Source organism: Mobula hypostoma, chromosome 29 (assembly GCF_963921235.1).
Source record: "Mobula hypostoma chromosome 29, sMobHyp1.1, whole genome shotgun sequence".
NCBI lineage: Eukaryota > Metazoa > Chordata > Chondrichthyes > Myliobatiformes > Myliobatidae > Mobula > Mobula hypostoma.
Genome location: NC_086125.1, coordinates 19,611,941 through 19,631,994, shown reverse-complemented (window position 1 = coordinate 19,631,994; position 20,054 = coordinate 19,611,941). Strand labels below are relative to the sequence as shown.

The following is a 20,054-nucleotide window of genomic DNA, read 5'->3' as shown; positions in this document are numbered from 1 at the left end:
CCTTACAGAGAAGCAGCAGGAATTAAACTCCGATTTCTGGTGCTGCGAAATGTTATGTTAGCCACTACGCTACTGTGCCATCCCATTTTAAGGGTTGATATGGCTGGGGGGGGGGGAAGGACTAGTCAAAACCGCAGATGCTGAAATTGTGAGATAAAAAACGGAACATCCTGGAAGCGCTCAACAGGTCCGGTAACATCCGCGGTGAGCAAACCTGTCAATATTTCGGGTCTGAGGCTCATTGTCTGAACTCCCTTTCCCAATTCTGAAGGAGCACCGCTGACCCAAAACATTACCCTTTACTCTTTCCACAGTTGCAGCCTGACCTGTTCTTTCTCCAGCATTTTTTGTATTATTAAAAAAATACAATAGAATTGCAGATGCTGGGAATCTGGAATTAAGTGCTGGAAACAGACTGCAGGTCAGGAAATGTGTGGAAACAACACAGATTAACATTTCAGCCTGAAACATTATTTGACTTTTTGTTTTTACGGATGCTACCTTACCTTACTGAGGTTCTGTAGCTTTTCCTGGTTTTATTAAACTGATGGAATTCCATAGGCCCCTCTCTCAAAGTCGCAGTCAGCAACATGGTGCTATAGTGGTCAGTGTAATACTTTACAGTACCAGTGACCGGAAGATCAGGGTTCAATTCCCAATGTGGTCTGAAAGGAGTTTGTAACGATTTCCCCGTGAGTGCATGGGTTTCCTTCGGATGCTCCGGTTTCCACATTCCCAAAAAACATACGGGTTTGGGTCAGTAAGTAGTGGGCCGGATTGGTAATGGGTCAGTAAACAGTGGGCTGGATTAGTAATGGGTCAGTAGGAAGTGGGCTGGATTAGTAATGGGTCAGTAAGCAGTGGGCCGGATTAGTAATGGGTCAGTAGGTATTGGGCTGGATTAGTAATGGGTCAGTAAGCAGTGGGCTGGATTAGTAATGGGTCAGTAGGTATTGGGCCGGATTAGTAATGGGTCAGTAAGCAGTGGGCCGGATTAGTTATGGGTCAGTAAGCAGTGGGCCGGATTAGTAATGGGTCAGTAGGTATTGGGCTGGATTAGTAATGGGTCAGTAAGCAGTGGGCCAGATTGGTAATGGGTCAGTAAGTAGTGGGCTGGATTAGTAATGGGTCAGTAAGCAGTGGGCTGGATTAGTAATGGGTCAGTAAACAGTGGGCTGGATTAGTGATGGGTCAGTAAACAGTGGGCCGGATTAGTTATGGGTCAGTAAGCAGTGAGCCGGATTAGTAATGGGTCAGTAGGTATTGGGCTGGATTAGTGATGGGTCAGTAAACAGTGGGCCGGATTAGTAATGGGTCAGTAAGCAGTGGGCCGGATTAGTAATGGGTCAGTAGGCATTGGGCTGGATTAGTAATGGGTCAGTAAGTAGTGGGCTGGATTAGTGATGGGTCAGTAGGTATTGGGCCGGATTAGTAATGGGTCAGTAAGCAGTGGGCCGGATTGGTAATGGGTCAGTAAGTAGTGGGCTGGATTGGTAATGGGTCAGTAAGCAGTGGGTATGCTATGTTGGTGCCAGATTCATGGCAACCCTTGGGGCTGCCCCCAGCACAACTTTGACGTGCTTTGGTTGTATGTTTCAATATACATGTGACAAGTAAAGCTAATCTTTAATCTTTTCACTTAAGAGCAGGGTGAGGGAGTGACCTGTAACCTGAGAATCTGGGAGGGACATGGTGCCGGTGGGGCTGGATGGGACGAGGCGGATCAGGTCAACATCGAATAGATGGGCTGAAGGGCTTGTTTCTGTACTGTAGTACTCTACTTAACTGAGAGAGTTGCAGAAGTGGGATTTTGCTGATGGCTGTTATTGACTGATATGGTTTTGATGGCTAAATGGTTTCCCTCTATGTCACAAAATGGGACAGTTCAATCAGTACACTAGCGACAGAGTTCCTGATCATTGATCCAGAGATGTGAGTTTAAGTTCCACCGGGGTGGCTAAAGACTATAAATTCATATAGCAGTGAACAGCTAGCCTCAGTCTAGCTTCTTCTTCCCCACCATCAATTTTCTGAACTGCCCATGAACTCATGAACAGTACCTCACATACAGTATCTAAGAGAAGATGGGCTGGCTTTGGACAGGGTCCAGAGGAGGTTTATGAGAGTGAATCCAGGAACGAGAGGGTTAACACATGTGGAGCATTTGATGGCTCTGGGCCTGTACTCACTGGAGCTTAAAAGGATGAAGATCACACTGAATCTGAGTGAACGTGGAGAGGATGTTCTCAATAGTGGGAGAGCCAAGGGCCAGAGGGGACAGCCTCAGATAGAAGGGTGTCCACTTAGAACACAAATAAAGAGAAAATTCTTTCACCAGAGGGTGGTGAACCTGTGGAATTCATTACCACAGATAGCAGTGGAGGAGAAGTCACTGGGTATATTTAAAGCGGCTATATTTGAAGTTGATAGGTTAGGGTCGTAGAGCTCTTCAGGCTCTTTGGCTCACCTAGTCTGTGCTGAACTGTTATTCTGCTTAGTCCCATTGTCCTATATCTGGCCCTTAACCCTCCGTACCCCTCAACCATCCACGTACTTATCCAATCCTTCAAGCAGTTCTTGATTTGTGAGGGCGTCAAAGGGTCTAGGGAGAAGGCAGGAGAATGGAGTTGAGAGAAAAAATAAATCAGACAAGATGGAATGACAGAGTAGGCTTGATGGGCCAAATGGCCTTATTCTGCTTCTATGATCATTATTTCTCTTTTGCACTATTTATTCGTTTTTTTTTGTAACTTATAGTATTTTTTTAATGTGCCTTGCACTGTACTGCCAATACAAAACAACAAGTTTCACAACATATGTCGGTGATAATGAATCTGATTCTGATTCTTTTACCACTGTAAAAACCCACTGGGTTCCCTACTATTATTCTGGGGAGGAAATCTGCCATCTTCACCTGATCTGGCCTACACACACACACGAGAGGGGTGATTGATAAGTTCGTGGCCCGAGGTAGAAAGAGATGAGTTATTAACTTCAAATTTTTCTGCATAATCACTCAAAGAGTTGAACTGCATGTGCATGTAACGAGAGCTGTATAACTCATCTCCTTCTACCTTAGGCCATGAACTTATCAATGAACGGACTTATCAATGAACCTGCTGTGGACCACTTTCTGGAGGTCCAAGACGCCGACTTCTACAAAGAGGGGATCTGTATGCTCCATGACTGCTGGACTAAATGTAGGAGGGGACTTTGTTGAAAAATAAATGTGCTGGGTTTTCTAAAATTTTATATATATATAGGAAGGAGAGGGTGAAGGAGAGGGTGAAGGTGAGGGAGAGGGAGAGGGTGAGGGTGAGGGTGAGGGTGAGGGTGAGGGAGAGGGAGAGGGAGAGGGAGAGGGAGAGGGAGAGTGTGAGGGTGAGGGAGATGGTAAGGGAGAGGGTGAGGGAGAGGGTGATGGTGAGGGTGAGGGAGGGGGAGGGGAGGGGGAGTCACGAGGGGATGGATAAGGTGGATGGTCTGAATCTTTTCCCCATGGTTGGGGAGTCACACAAGTTAAGCGGGGAGAGATATAGCAGAGACATGGGAGGTATCTCGAAGCAGCTCGGTAGCGTAGTGGTTAGCACAATGGTTTACAGTGACCCGGGTTCAATTCCCAGTACTGCCTGTAAGGAGTTTGAATATTCTCCCCGTGACCACGTGGGTTTCTCCAGGTGCTCCAGTTTCCTCCCACAGGCCTAAAGATGTATCTGTTGGTAGGCTAATTGTTCCATGTAAATTGATCTGTGATTGGGCCAGCATTAAATTGAGGGATTGCTTGGCGGCGTGGCTCGAAGGGACGGAGGGAACTGTTCAGTGATGAATCTCAATAAATAAGTAAATAAACAAATAAAATAAATTATACAAAAAGTCGTGAATATCTGGAATGAGGTGCCAGAGGAAGAGGTTAAGGTGGGTACAACCGCAACATTCATGACGCATTTGGATAGGTGCATAGAGGGGGAGCTTGGAGGGTTATGGGCCGAACGCAGGCAACTGGGACTAGCAGGGAGGATGCTGTGGTCGGTATGGATCTGTTGGGTCAAAGGACCTGGTTCCATGCTTTATTACATTATGACTCTATGGATCACAAACATAGACCACTTGGTCGAAACAGGCAGGGAGTGGGGGGGGGGGGGAAATCATGTGCAGGTAGATGGGATTTGTTAGATTAGCAGCATGGCCAGCACAGATACGGTGGGCCGAAAAGCCTGTTGCCATGCTATACTGTTCTATGTTCGAAGGGCCTGTATCCTGACGTATGTTCCGTGGTGCTCCGTCTGACTGCTGACTGCTTCAGCTGAACTCTGCACAGAACCACCCGCAAACTACGCCACAAGACAATGGCTGTCCTTCTCTCCAAGGAGTCACACGAAGCTCTCCCTTTCTCACAATGGGATGTGAGAAAGGAGCTTTCAAGAGAGGAATCAATTGGTGCTGAGGGAAAAATGTCTCCTGCAGGACTGCAGGGAAATAGAACAAACAGTTTTGTTCTTTACGGAACTAGCACTTTACTGGGCTGAATGGCCTTTTATTGGTTATTTTTTATTGATTTAGTAACAGGGCCTTCTGGCCCAATGAGCCCACACTGCCCATTTACACCCATGTGACCAATGAACGTACTAATCCGTAAGCCTTTGGAATATGGAAAGAAGCTGCAGCACTGAAGGAAATCTAGACATTGGGGAAACATCCAGACTCCCTATTGACAGCAGCGGAATTCATCCTGGATCGCTAGCTTTGTAATAACATTAGTAACCACTACGCAATCGATCCATCCCTTCAGTGCCTCCCCGTCAGGGAATTGAACGCCGGTCTCCCAAGTGAAAGGCCCAAACCGTCCATTATGCTAACAAAGAATCAATAAATAGAGCTGAAACTGGGGACTGAACCAGGGACCTTTAGGTCTTTAGTCTAATTCTCTCCCTGTTGAGCTACTGGGGCTCCGAATGTGTTTTGAAAAGTCCCAAACAGAAGTATATTGCTGCTTAGGTCTGACTTCATGTTAAAAGGAGATTTTGACACCGAGACTCCCCACTTGTAATCACCCAGTAAGAAATGGTCCCTTGGAACAGCAGTACCTAAATAACCAGAGTCAGGCGTCGGCCGGTAGCTCTGCGTAGGAGAACGGGCGGACAGACTGTGGGTGGGAGAGCCAGGCAGACTGTCGCTGGACGAGAGCGAGCGGTTCAAGGACGAGAGGCTGCGGCTGGTGTGCAGGAGGTTGGACTGCTTTGTTATTTTCCGGAACAAGGAACTGCGTTTCTTCCCACTGCAAGGGGTTGGGGGGGTGGGGGGGAGAGAATGGAACAGAGAGACAGCCTGGATCATCACAACATCACGAGAACACCATCAGTCTACAGGTACCTCCACCCCCCCGATTACAGAACAGAACTTGCTCTACTCGCTTTACACTTCTGACTGTGAGGCAGCGTACAGCTCCGACGCCATATTTAACTTTGGTGTTGGCACTACAGCTGTTGGCTGTATCAATGGTGGTGACACATCGGCATACAGGAGGGAGATTGAAAATCTGGCTCAATGGTCCCACAACAATATCCTCTCACTCAACGTCAGCAAAACCAAAGAGGTTAATATTGGCTATTGGAGGAGAAGGCTCCAGGAGACAGTCCTCGTTAGGGGACTGGAGGTGGAGAGGGCCAGTAACTTTAAATTCCTTAACATGATATGGTGTTATCTTATCAGGGGATCAGTCCTGGGACCCCTAGGAACTATCGCTGCTTAAAACCGACGGAAACAACACAGTCTGTGGTCAGAAGGACCCATGAAGGACACCCTGCAGAAACCGTGGGCGAAGATCAGGATTACAAGTGTGTTTAAGGAAACGGGGTTTTATACTCCCTATATCGACTATCTTGCTGGCGAACGTGCAGTCGCTGGTGAATAAAATCGATGATCTCAGAGCTAGGGTGCTGAATCAGAGGGACGTTAGGTCCGCGTGTGCCCTTAGTTTCACGGAATCCTGGTTAACCCCCTCCATACTGGATGCAGCGATCCGGATCACTGGGTTTACTATACACCATCAGGATAGATCTATAGAGTCTCTCGAAAGCAGAGGTGGAGGAGTATGCCTCATGATCAACTCTTCTTGGTGCACGAATATATCAGTGCTGTCCCAATTCTGCTCACCAGACCTGGAATATCTAGCAGTAAAGTGTCATCCTTTTAACTTACCAGGGGAGTTCTCCGTGGTTATTCTGGAAGCAGTTCAACATTCCACCTCAGGCAATGTCAAGCAGGCTTTAGATGATCTGAGCAATGGGATCAACATGCATGAAACAGCTCACCCTAACGCCTTCACCATCGTTTTGGGAGATTTTAACCAGGCCAGTCTGAAAAAATCACTAAGCAATTACCATCAACAGATCACTTGCAATACCAGAGGAAACAACACACTGGACCACTGTTACACCACCGTCAAGAATGCCTGCCGTGCTATTCCACGCCCTCACTTTGGGAAGTCTGATCACCTGGCTGTACTTCTACTCCCTGAGTATAGGCAGAGACTGAAGACTGCAGGACCAGTAGCGAGGACCAAAAAAGTATGGACAAGGGAAGCACAGGAACGCCTACAGGACTGCTTTGAATCAGTGGACTGGGCTGTATTCAGGGATTCATCTTCGAACCTGGATGAGTATGCTGCAGTTATTACTGACTTCATTAAAACCTGTGTGGATGAGTGTGTGCCCACAAAGACTTGCTGTACATTCCCAAACCAAAAGCCGTGGATGAACCAGGAGGTACGTCGTCTGCTGAAGGCTGGATCTGTGGCATTCAAGTCTGGTGACCCAGGCCTGTACCAGAAAACCAGGTATGATTTACAGAAGGCTATTTCAAGGGCGAAGGGACAATTTCGAACGAGGTTGGAGGCAGTATTAGATGCACGACAACTCTGGCAGGGACTGCACGACATTACTTCCTACAAAGCGAAACCCAATAGTATGAATGACAGCAATGCTTCACTACTAGATGAACTCAACTCCTTCTATGCATGCTCTGAAATGGAGAACACAGCTACAACTGTGAAGATCCCTGCTGCACCTGATGACTCTGTGATCTCTGTCCCAGAGGCCGATGTTAGGCTGTCTTTAAAGAGAGTGAACCCTGGCAAGTCGGAAAGTCCTGATGGAGTACCTGGTAAGGCTCTGAAAACCTGTAACAACCAACTAGCAGGAGTATTCAAGAACATTTTCAACCTCTCACTGCTACGGGCAGAAGTTCCCACTTGCTTCAAAAAGGCAACAATTATACCAGTGCCTAAGAAATATAATGTGAGCTGCCTTAATGACTATCTCACATCAACAGTGATGAAATGCTTTGAGAGGTTGGTCATGACTAGACTGAACTCCTGCCTCAGCAAGGACCTGGATCCATTGTAATTTGCCTATCACCACAATAGGTCAATGGCAGATGCAATCTCAATGGCTCTCCACACTGCTTTAGACCACTTGGGCAACACAAACACCTACGTCAGGATGTTGTTCATCGACTATAGCTCAGCATTTAATACCATTATTCCCACAATCCTTACTGAGAAGTTGCAGAATCTGGGCCTCTGTACCTCCTCCTGCAATCGGATCCTCGAAATCCTAATCGGAAGACCACGGTCTGTGCGGATTGGTGATAACATCTCCTCCTCACTGACGATCAACATTGGCGCACCTCAGGGGTGTGTGCTTCGCCCACTGCGCTACTCTCTGTATACACATGACTGTGTGGCTAGGCATAGCTCAAATACCATCTGTAAATTTGCTAACAATGCAACCATTGTTGGTAGAATCTCAGGTGGTGACGAGAGGGCGTACAGGAGTGAGATATGCCAACTAGTGGAGTGGTGCCACAGCAACAACCTGGCACTCAACGTCAGTAAGATGAAAGAGCTGATTGTGGACTTCAGGAAGGGTAAGACAAAGGAACACATACCAATCCTCATAGAGGGATCAGAAGTGGAGAGAGTGAGCAGCTTCAAGTTCCTGGGTGTCAAGATCTCTGAGGATCTAACCTGGTCCCAACATATCGAGGCAGTTATAAAGAAGGCAAAACAGCAGCTATACTTTATTAGGAGTTTGAAGAGATTTGGCATGCCAACAAATACACTTAAAAACTTCTATAGTTGTACCATGGAGAGCATTCTGACAGACTACATCACTGTATGCTATGGAGGGACTACTGCACAGGACTGAAAGAAGCTGCAGAAGGTTGTAAATCTAGTCAGCTCCATATTGAGTACTAGCCTACAAAGTACCCAGGACATCTTCAGGGAGCGGTGTCTCAGAAAGGCAGCATCCATTATTAAGGACCTCCAGCACTCAGGACATGCCCTTTTCTCACTGTTACCATCAGGTAGGAGGTACAGAAGCCTGAAGGAACACACTCAGCGATTCAGGAACAGCTTCTTCCCCTCTGCCATCCGATTCCTAAATGGACATTGAAGCTTTAGACACGACCTCACCTTTTTAATATACAGTATTTCTGTTTTTGTACATTTTTTAATAATCTATTCTATATACATAATTGAGTTACTTGTTTATTTATTATTAGGTTTTATTTTATTATTTTTTTTCTCTCTGCTAGATTATGTATCGCATTGAACTGCTGCTGCTTAGTTAACAAATTTCACATCACATGCCGGTGATAGTAAACCTGATTCTGACCAGCACTTGTGCCATTTCAATGGCAGCACCTCTACATTCTCAGAAGTTTGCATCGATTCAATATGTCATCTAAAACTTTGACAAACTTCTATAGATGCCCACCGGAGAGCATCCTGACTGATGGTATCATGGCCTAGTATGGAAGCACCAATGGAGGTGCCCCCAAAAAGTGGAGGACACGGCCCAGTCTATCACAGGAAAAGACCTCCCCATCACTGGGCACATGTAGTGCTGCTGGGAGAAAGCAGCAGCCACTCTCGAAGACCCCCACCACCCAGGCCATGCCCTATTCTCAGTACTACCAGAAGCCTTAGATCCCACACCATTGTAGGTAACAATCACCACTCCTCTGAACCAATTCTACAACCGACCAACTCCATTTCAAGGACTCTTTCCAACTCATATTCTTAGTATTATTAAAAACACAAACACGAGGCAATCTGCAGATGCTGGAATTTCAAGCAACACACATCAAAGTTGCTGGTGAACGCAGCAGGCCAGGCAGCATCTCTAGAGAGAGGTACAGTCGACATTTCGGGCCGAGACCCTTCGTCAGGACTTAGTATTACTTCTTATTTGCACAGTTTGTCTTCTTTTGCACACTGTTTTTTTGTTGGCCTTTGTTCATGATTTTTTTCACATTTGTATTTCTTTATTTTTCTTGTAAATTCCTGTACGGTAGTGTATGGTAACACATATGTAGTTGGTTGCCATCCGTCTGTCTTGAAGGGCAGTGGGTGATGATGGTCATCATCACAAGCCTGGGCGGAAAATGCCCACTCGTCAAGATTCCACTCTCGGCCTCACCAGTGTGGTCCAAAGGAAAGCTTATGAAGCAATACATTTGGTACCAGCTTGGCTGCAGGAGCTGCTGGAAGGACGTTCAATGACGTCCAGCCGCCTGAGGGCCTCCACTCCAGATTTGCTGTCTGGGTTTACTCCCGTAGCCTTGGTCTCTCCCGAGGGGCAGCCCACAAGGCAGTGGGGCTATTTACCCATAGCTGGGGATCTGGTTCACGAGCACTGGGGCGTATCCACACACCGGTGGGCCTGCATGCTACGTATGCGGGGGCCGGACCACCTCCCTGTCCTCTTAGTTCAGCCTGAGTCCCAAAGGAGTCCAGTTTCCATGTGTCGCCAGTGAGGAGGCACTACACGAGGCTTGCTTTTGGAGAGGCTCTGTACTGGCAGGGAGAGACTTACACATTCTGCTCTCCGTTACTCAAGACTGCTAGCAGCGGTGGAAGCTGTAAGTGAGAGCGACAAGCACTACCCACTACACTACCACACTGGACACATCATGTCACATCAGCCGTTATGTACTTTGATAATAAATTCATTTTGAACTTCGAACATTGAGGTACCCCTGCTTCTGATTACAGAACGGAACAGACGGCGTGGTGACAACAACAAAGAAAAATTATGGGATGGTGAGGGTAGGTGACACATAGTCCCCAAGATTTCACTCAAATAGAGCAAGTGGGTTAAGAACAGAGATCTCCAGTGTCTCTTACATAACACAGATACTCAGCATCAAGTTAAGACATCATTCACCAAGCACTGAGCATTGACGTATGGAGTTTGCAATGCAGGGATCGTTACTCTTGCTGCTATACTGTGTACTACCTTGAAATTCATTTTATTACAGTTATTTACAAGAAAAATAAAGAAATTCAGCTGATTCTGTATTTTTGTAAACACGAGATTCTGCAGATGCTCCACAAAATTCTGGAGGAACTCAGCAGGTCAGTCAGCATCTGTGGAGAGATATCAATGTTTCAGGCTAAGGCTGCTCAGAAGGACTGGAAAGGAAGAGGGGAGAAGCCACGACAAGAGGGTGGGTGGAGAGGAAGGAGTACAAACTGGAAGGTGATTGGTGAACCAGGTGAGTGGGTGTAACCATAAGATTTATGCCTCACTCTTGACTTCTAAAGAACCTTTTGGTCAATAACATCTCCAGATCCAACATTACTATAAGATGCAGAGTTACCATGTCACTATTGGAATGGAAAACCATAGCCCTTTTAACAGTCCTCGATGGCAGAGATTGGAGCAGTCACCAGTGGATCTGAAAGGGTGAAACTTTGTATCTATCACACTGCAGCAAACTTGAGGACCTCTTGCATTTCAGTCATATGATTTGACATGGATTCACACCACCCCTACTTGGAAATAATATCACCATTATTGTGACCCAAAAGCAAAACACTACCACTGCAGGAAATCTGGACAAGTCCATAATAAATGCTGCAGATGCTCAACGATATCAAACGTGACAGAGTTAAAGTTACAGAAAGGAGCTTTAAAGGGGATTTGGTGGGGAAGTTATTTGTATACAGAGTAGTTGATGCCTGGAAACTGCTGTCAGAGGTGGTGCTGGAGTCAGATGCAAAAGATATTTAGACAGGAGTTTAATCGGGTTACTGCGCGGAACAGGCCCTCGTGCCGCGGCATCGCCTGTTGCAGCCACCCAGGGGAGCAGACGCCGAAGGTGATAGAGGAGAGAACAGAGATGTGGCGGGCATGCTGGAATCTGTGCTGGGCTGGGGACACTTCCCTGCAGGCTGACTCTCCCATCGGTACTGCTTTCCAGAGTTCACTTCCAGGAAGACAAGCTGATTTGCTATCATCGGCAGCTGACCCAACATGAGATGAGAAGCTGCTGCGTGCTTGCTCTTGCAGAAACATGGCTCCAGAATAACATCCCATGCACATCAATCTTCAGGCCATGCCACTCCGGGGCTTGTGCGAAGATTATTTTGTGACTGTATGTGCTACCGTAACTCTATGTACTGTGTTTGTCAGTACGTACTGTGTTTCGCATCTTGGCCCTGGAGGAACAATGATTCATCTCGCTGCATACATGTGTATGGCTGAATGAAAATTAAATTTGGACTGGGAATAGGCAAATCATAGAAGGAAACGGTTCAACTGCAGGGAAGTGGGATTCGTGGAGAAGGGCAAAAAAATCGGCATGGATATTGTGGAAGGAGAACCCGTTCATGAGCAATGAGGTCAGGCAGCATCTGCAGAAAGAGTGAATTAATGTTTCACGTCGGTGACCTCTCATCGGAACATTCACTCTTCCCTCCCCACAGGTGCTATGTATTTCCAGCATTTGCTGCTATCACTCCCACTGTGATATGGCACCTCATTACCACAGTCACTGACCTTCACTCAACACCCAACTGGTGGCACTGCAGTTCAGTTCCTGGGGTTATTTTCCCTAGAGGAATGGAACAATCACTTAGCGATATGACCTAGAATCCCAGCACAGCATCTTGAGAATTAAGATAATAAATTAAATAAATAATTCCAATTAGAATGCTAGTATCTGACCATGGTTATTATGAAACTAATTATCATCATCACCATCATTCTGTGCCGGGACGTATGACGTAGGAGATCACGACCAGGATTGTTCTTAGCAAATTTTTCTACAGAAGTGGCTTGCCATTGCCTTCTTGTGACCAGTGCCTTTAAAAGACAGGTGACCCCAGCCATTATCAATACTCTTCAGAGATTGTCTGCCTGGCATCATAACCAAGACTTGGGATATGAACCAGCTGCTCATACGACCAACCACCATTGGCTCCCAAGGCTTCACGTGACCCTGATCGGGGCGGGGGGGGGGTGGGGTGGGAATTAAGCAAAGTCTTACACTTTGCCCAAGGGTGACCAGCAGGCTAGCGGAAGAAAGGAGCGCCTTACACCTCCTTTGGTACAGATGTAGCCCCACCCTGCCGCCCAGTATACAATAAAACAACTAGACGGTTGTAAAAAAGCCCATCTGTGTCATTAATAGATAATCCACTATCACTAACCAGTCCAACTCCAGACCTAGCAACATGCTGCCTATGACCTGACCACAGAAGCTACAGGATTAGAGATAGTCAGTAAACACTGGCATTGTCAGTGGTGACCCACTCCATAATGAATATGAAAGATACAACAAGGAAGTCTCCGAGGCAAAGCTGCTCATAAATCTCACAAGCATCAGGAGCGTGTACATAATGTTTGTATGTGTGACAGACAGCATTAGTTTGTCCTCTTACCTTTCCTGCCCTTCCTTTCCTGAACTCTTCTTATTCCTTCTTGCCATTTTGGCTTTGTAGCTAGATCTCCTGGCTGGCCCAATCTTGATGGAAGTGTTCTCAAATGGTGTGGTGGTTACTGTCACTTTGTTTCCGCTCTGAGGAAAACACAAGGCAAGGGCCGATTAGGGTGTGAATTCACTGGACCAAATCTCACCTCAGGCAGTGGCACCAAGAGGGCAAAATGTCACTGTCCCCACTTCAGCACAGAGCGCCATGTGACTGAATGCCAGAGGCCAGAAGTAGCTGTTCAAACAGGACTCTGCTTGTCTAGGTCCATGACTGAAACCAATTGCTAGCCTACAGAGTCACAGTGAAGTATAACACTATATCAGCCAAAAACAGACATCAGGTCAATCCCACATCCCAGCTCTCCATCCATGGCCCTGCATGTCATAGCATCTCAAGTACTTGTTCAGATACAGCTGATATGTGGAGAGTATTTCTGCTCTGGATCGATTACCCTCCAATCATCCTACCAATTCACTTAACTCTGAGCTCCTTAGCTACTGACTCTTTTGGCCAGGGAGGATTCCCTTTTCTATTTATCCTGTGTAGTTCTTTCTTAAGTTTAAACACTGTAGTTAAATCTTTTCTCAGTCCCCTTTGTTCTGAAAAAATTAACTCCATCGTTAAAGTGCAACCACAAACAGGGCATGCCAGCAGCTATATTTCATTTGGGGTTTGAGAGGATTTGGTATGTCACCAAAGTCTCCAGCAAATTTTGACAGATGTGCATTGGCGAGCATTGTAACTGGTTGCATCACTGCCTGGTGTGTAGTGTCCAATGCACAAGATTGTTAAAGGCTGCGGAAGACTGCAGACTCAGCTGGCTCCATCATGGACACAAGCCTCCCCACCAGATACGGAAGAAGTCGTACACAAGAGAAAATCTGCCGACGCTGGAAATCTGAGCAACACACACAAAATGCTGGAGGAACTTTTCCTAGAGGTTGCCTGGCCTGCTGAGTTCCTCCAGCATTTTGTGTGCGTTGCACAGAAGAAGCCACAGTCATCCACTGCAACAAAGGAAGACCCCAGTTGTGACGGCTACTCGTACCACTGGATCCGGACTTCCGAGGTCGAGAGAGCGAAACTGCCCCAGTGCGGTGGCTTTTCCGCTTTAAAAACTCCCCCGCACAGATTTCAACTGTTCTCATGGGATACTATGTAAAACCAATCAACTGGTGCGGAGAGCATCTGACTGCCTGCATCATGGACTGCTGTGGAGGCTCCAATGCATGGGACTGAGAAAGGCTGCAGAAGATCGCAAACCCAGCCAGCTCCATCATGGGGCCTAGCTTCCCATCAGAGGACATCTTCAAAAAAAGCAGTGCCTCAAAAAAGTGGCATCCATCATTAAGGATCTTCACCTTCGAGGAACTGCCCTCTTCTCATTACTAGCATCGGGGAAGTGGTACAGGGCGTTGAAGACCCACACTCAATGATTCTGAACTTGCAACTTAAAGTCATTCATTTTTACGTCTGTTCCCAGAAAGGGCTGTGCTGAGCCGTCACCTCGAATATCTGCAATCCTACGGAGAAAGTGCTTTTGCTGCGCTGTTGAGTGGAGAGTTTCAAAGTTTAGACCCAACATTGGTAAAGGAACTGTGATGTAATTGAAGCAGTCATCTCCATTCCGTCACACTGCAGAGGTTTAATGGAACAAATGAGATCAAGAGGAGATTTAACAGCGATAAACTTGAAAGGCTGATACTTTAATTGAATTTAATTCAGTATCAATCTTTCTTTGAGATTAATCCATTGTCCCCTCTGGAACAAGATGACTAAATTTTAGAACTCCCGACCCATCAGCACTGTAAGAATACTCACAGCACAACTATGACACAATTTATGGCTGTGGTTCGCCATCACTTTCCTAAAGAAGTAGGAGTGAGATCCCCTGAGTCGAGTATGACGTTCTCCTAAGGGGTTGTCTATTGATGGGTCTGTAGTCGCCTGTTGAGGCTGATCTGGGATGCACATACTCTGAGGGGCTTCCAGACCTCACAATCCTGCCCCCTTTGCCACTTGCTGATCACCATGAGACTTAATCTGGGGGGTTATGGTGGATTCCATGAATGGAGAACACCAGTGCGCGTCTTTAATTAATGTGGGAAGGCTGACGCAGGGGCAGCCACCACGGGGTCCTCGACAGATTGGAGTCAGGGTCCAGTGACAGGGAACGCAAGATGACTGGAGAGTTCCTGCTGCAGAGTTCCTGTGCTCCTCCTCGAAGATAATCAGTCATATAACCATATAACCATTTAACAATTACAGCACAGAAACAGGCCATCTCGGCCCTTCTAGTCCCTGCCGAACTCTTACTCTCACCTAGTCCCACCGACCTGCACTCAGCCCATAACCCTCCATTCCTTTCCTGTCCATATAGCTATCCAATTTAATTTTGAACGACAACATCGAACCTGCCTCAGCCACTTCTGCTGAAAGCTCGTTCCACACAGCTACCATTCTCTGAGTAAAGAAGTTCCCCCTCATGTTACCCCTAAACTTTTGCCCTTTAACTCTCAACTCATGTCTTCTTGTTTGAATCTCCCCCACTCTCAATGGAAAAAGCCTATCCATGTCAACTCCATCTATCCCCCTCATAATTTTAAATACCTCTATCAATTACCCCCACTCAACCTTCTACGCCCCAAAGAATAAAGACCCAACTTGTTCAACCTTTCTCTGTAACTTAGGAGATGAAACCCATGTAACGTTCTAGTAAATCTTCTCTGTCATAGAAAAACAAATCCTACCAGTGAGTTTCCACATTTAAAAAAAATAACTCAAGGTTGCATCCAACGGCCTGTCTTAACATTGGGTTAGACTGAGAATACAAGAAATTGGGAATCAGTGTTTAATTATTTACAGCAGCTGACATTTGTTTAGCAACTTTAATGTACTTAGTGGAAAAATACCCTAGAAACATCTACCAATCAAAAACTGACACCAAAACATGTATGGAGGTTTTACAAGACCAGAAGATTGGACAAGGGTGGGGCCGTAATGAGAGACCTCGTACCTTCAGTATAAGTTCCACAACTTCAGTGTGAACTAGTCCATGCACAGGCTCCCCATTGACATGGGTGATAAGGTCACCAGCGCACAGCCCCGCATCGTGCGAAGGCCCTCCATCTTCCACATGCTGCAGCAGGGAAAAGGAAAGTTAATAAAAAGGAGGCACTAGAGAGACTGGAAATCCAGAGCAACACACGCAGAATGCTGGAGGAACTCACCGGGTCAGGCAGCATCTATGGAGGGAAATGTGCATGGATTATACAAGCTGAATACTTCACGCTCCACTGGGCTTGCATGTTGTTGCTATTCTGCTCGGGAAAGTGAAGGGCGTGGGATTAATAGGATCAGCCCTCCAAAGTGTTAAAACGGAGTGAATGTGCCAAATGGCTTTTTCTGTGGTCTAATAAAATAGTTCTATATTCCTGAAAATCCTTTCTTCTGTGCGAGGGGCTTTGAGCGGTTTTCACTGTCTTGTGGTATTTAAGCTCATGGCTTCTGCCTTCTGATACATTTCCATGCTGATTTTCTTTGGGTGGCCAGCTGGGACAGAACTAGGGATGGAAATTAGATAGTTCCCACAAAATATCAGGTAAGGCATGGACTTCAAAGTTCAAAGGTCATAGTTCAGAGTAAATTTATTATCAAAGTATGCATATGTCGCCATTACTACCCTGAGATTCATTGTAATCACAGTGGAACAGAACCAGTGAAAAACTACACATGAACCAAGACTGACAAACCACCAAGGTGCAAATGAAGATAAACTGCACAATTACAAAAGAACTAATAAATAAACAAATAAATAACTCTGAGGACATGTGTTGTAGTGTCCTTGAGAGTGTGTCCACTGGTTGTTGAATCAGTTCAGTGTTATTCATTGGTTGGTCTGATGGAAGCAGAACTAGGGTTGGGTGTTATGAAATTCCCAGGGAAAAACAGTGAGAATAGCTTACTGGATAAGACCAGGAATACTTACTTTTCTTAGGAATGTTGTGCCCCTAAAGCTGCGTGATGCTGCTGCAAGTGTGTTCCCCTTTGCACCTGTGCATACATGTCCTTGTGCATACCGCATGACAATAAAATCAACTTCATTTTGACTTACTCAAACACCACAAAAGAATGAAAAGCTTTTCCGAGTGAAAGTTAATGTTATTAAATATCATTACAAGAGATTGACAAGTTTTTAAAAAAGCAAAAACTATTTAAGAAATGCAACTGTTGTCATATGGATGAATTTTACCCAGTTGATCACAGGTAAAGCCCTCCCCACCATTGAGCACATCTACAAGGAGTGCTGTCACAGGAATGCAGCATCCATCATCAAGGACCCCCACCATCCAGGCCATACTCTCTTCTCTGTGCTGCAAACAAGAGAAACATCTGCAGATGCTGGAAATCCAAGCAACGCACATAAACTGCAGGAGGAACTCAGCAGGCCAGGCAGCGTCTATGGAAAAAAGTGCAGTTGATGTTTTGCACCGAGACCCTTCATCAGACTGGAAAAGATGAGGAGGCAGAGTTAGGTGGGGGGAGGGGAGGAAGAAACACAGAGTGATCGGTGAAACCGGGACTGGGGGGAGGGGGTGAAGTAAAGAGCTGGGAAGTTGACTGGTGAAAGAGTTAAAGAATCTGATAGGAGAGGACAGAGGCCATGGAAGAAAGAGAAGGGGTAGGAGCACCAGAGGAAGGTGATGGATAGATAAGGAGATTAGATGAAAGGGAAATGGGAATGGGGAATGGTGAAGGTGGGGGCATTATGCGAAGCTTGAGAAATCGATGTTCATGCCATCAGGTTGGAGGCTACCCAGACAGAATATAAGGTGTTGCTGCTCCAACCCGAATGTGGCCTTATCGTGACGGTAGAGGAGGCCATCACTGTCATATCAGAATGGGACTGGTAAGTGGCAATAAAATGGGTAGACACTGGAAGATCCCTTTATCCTGATGGGTGGAGTGTAGGTGGATAGTGAAGAAATCTCCCAGTCTAAGTCGGATCTCACATATGTACAAGAGGCCACACTGCGAGCACTGAACATAGTATATGACCCCAGCAGACTCACAGATGAACTATCGCCTCACCTGGAAGGACTGTTTGGGGCCCTGGATGGTAGTGAGGGAGGAGGGTGTAGAGGCAAATATAGCACTTGTTCCACTTGCGAGGATAAGTGCCAGGAGGGAGATCAGTGGGGAGGGACAAATGGACAAGGGAGTCGCGTAAGGTGCGATCCCTGCAGAAAGCAGAAAGTGGGGAAGAGGGAAAGATGTGGTTGGTGGTGCGATCCCCTTAGAGGTGGCGGAAGTTACGGAGAATTATGTGCTGGACACAAAGGCTGGTGGGGCGGTAGGTGAGGACAAGAGGAACCCTATCCCAGGTAGGGTAGTGGGAGGATGGGGTGAAGGCAGATGTGTGCAAAATGGAAGAGATGCGGTTGGTGGAGGAAGGGAAGGCCCTTTCTTTGAAGAAGGAGGGCATCTCATTGTTTCTGGAATGAACCGCCTCATCCTGTGAGCAGATGCAGCGGAGACAGAAGAATTGAGAGAAGGGGAGGGTATTTTTTTCAAGTGACAGGGTGGAAAGCGGTATAGTCCAAGTAACTGTGAGAGTCAGTGGGTTTATGATAAACATCAGTAGATAAGCTATCTCCAGAGATAGATACAGAGAGATTGAGAAAGGGGAGGGAGGTATCGGAAATGGATCAGGTAAATTTGAGGGCAGGGTGGAAGTTGGAGGCAAAGTTGATGAAGTCTATGAGCTCCACAAGGGTTCTGGAAGCAGCAACAATGCAGTTGTCGATGTAGCGTAGGAAAAAATTGGGTAGTGATACCAGTGTAGTCTTGGAACACAGACCGTTCCACTTAGCTGACAAAAAGGCAGGCGTGGCTGAGAACCATGCCCGTGCCCGTGGCTACACCTTTTGTTTGAAGGAAGTGGGAGGAGCCGAAGGGGAAACTACTGAGAATTCCGCCAGACAAAGGGGAGTGGTGGTGGAGGGGAACTGGTTGGGTCTGGTGTCCAGAAAGAAACTCTGAGGCCTTCCTGGTGGGGGATGGAGGTGTATTGGGACTAAACATCAGTAGTGAAAATAGACTAAAAGGCAGGCATAGTTGGGAGTACAGGAGCCTTAGGTCCCACACTACAAGGATCAGGGATAGTTATTACTCTTCAACCATCAGGCTCCTGAACCAGAGTGAATAACACTGATTTCACAACCTATCAACTCACTTTCAAGGACTCTACATCTCCTACTTTCAATATTATTTATTACTTGTATATCTATTATTATTTTTATTTTGTTTTTTTTGTATACGCACAACTTGTTGTCTTTTGTACCTTGTTTGCCCATCTTTCTGTTTCACATTTTTTCACTGACTCTATTATGTTTCTTTGTATTTATTGCATATGCCTGCTTGAAATTTTATCTCAGCGTATTAAATGGTGATATATACAGGATGTACTTTGATAATAAATTTACTTTGAACTTGAACTTTACTTGTACCCACTCCAATGGCTCCTTGTTCCACTAAATATTCCTAGTGGATCAGCCGGAGAGAAAGACATTGAGTTAATATTTCAGGCTGGTGACTTTCCGTCAGAACAGGGCATCATCCTGAAAGCATAATGTCCCTCCTCCCTCTGCAGCTTGATGTGCTAAGCATTTTTCGACACATTTTTAATTTTCATTTATATATAAATGACTTGGATGAAAATATAGATGGGCAGGTTAGGAAGTCCTCACATGGCATGAAGAGTGGTGGATAGTGAAGTGGCTTATCAAAGGATACAGCAGGATCTGGATCAATTACCGTCATGGGCAGAGAAAAGGCATATGGAGTTTAACCCAGGGAAGTGTGAAGATTTTCACTTTGGGAAATCAAATGCATGGGGAAAGTATAAAGTTAATGGCAGGACCCTTACGAGCATTAAACGTGGGTCTAAGTCCATAGCTTCCAGAAAGTGTCTGCACAAGTAGATATAGTGATGAATAACGTAGATAATATGTGTGCGTCATTGGTCGGGGTAAGAGTAGGATGTCACATTGCAGCTATATAGAACTATGGCTAAGCCACATTTGGAATGCCTGCAAGAAAATGAACCTCAAGGTAGCATATGGTAACATACATATTAGTCACAGTCATAGTCATAGTCATACTTTACTGATCCCGGGGGAAATTGGTTTTCGTTACAGTTGCACCATAAATAATTAAATAGTAATAAAACCATAAATAGTTAAATAGTAATATGTAAGCTATGCCAGGA

General features: G+C 46.0%; 1 protein-coding gene across 3 annotated transcripts in view; it reads right to left on the bottom strand.

The window, feature by feature from the left end:
* The window catches only part of LOC134339433 (microtubule-associated serine/threonine-protein kinase 1-like), a 347,798-nt gene that overhangs the window by 18,078 nt on the left and 309,666 nt on the right, over nucleotides 1-20,054 (bottom strand). For all 3 annotated transcript variants that reach the window (XM_063035933.1, XM_063035932.1, XM_063035931.1), the window contains 3 exons: nucleotides 15,801-15,923; nucleotides 12,734-12,870; nucleotides 5,085-5,275 (listed from right to left, as the gene is read on the bottom strand). In XM_063035933.1, the coding sequence (XP_062892003.1) occupies nucleotides 5,085-5,275; nucleotides 12,734-12,870; nucleotides 15,801-15,923 (451 nt within the window). The remainder of the gene's footprint in view (nucleotides 1-5,084; nucleotides 5,276-12,733; nucleotides 12,871-15,800; nucleotides 15,924-20,054) is intronic.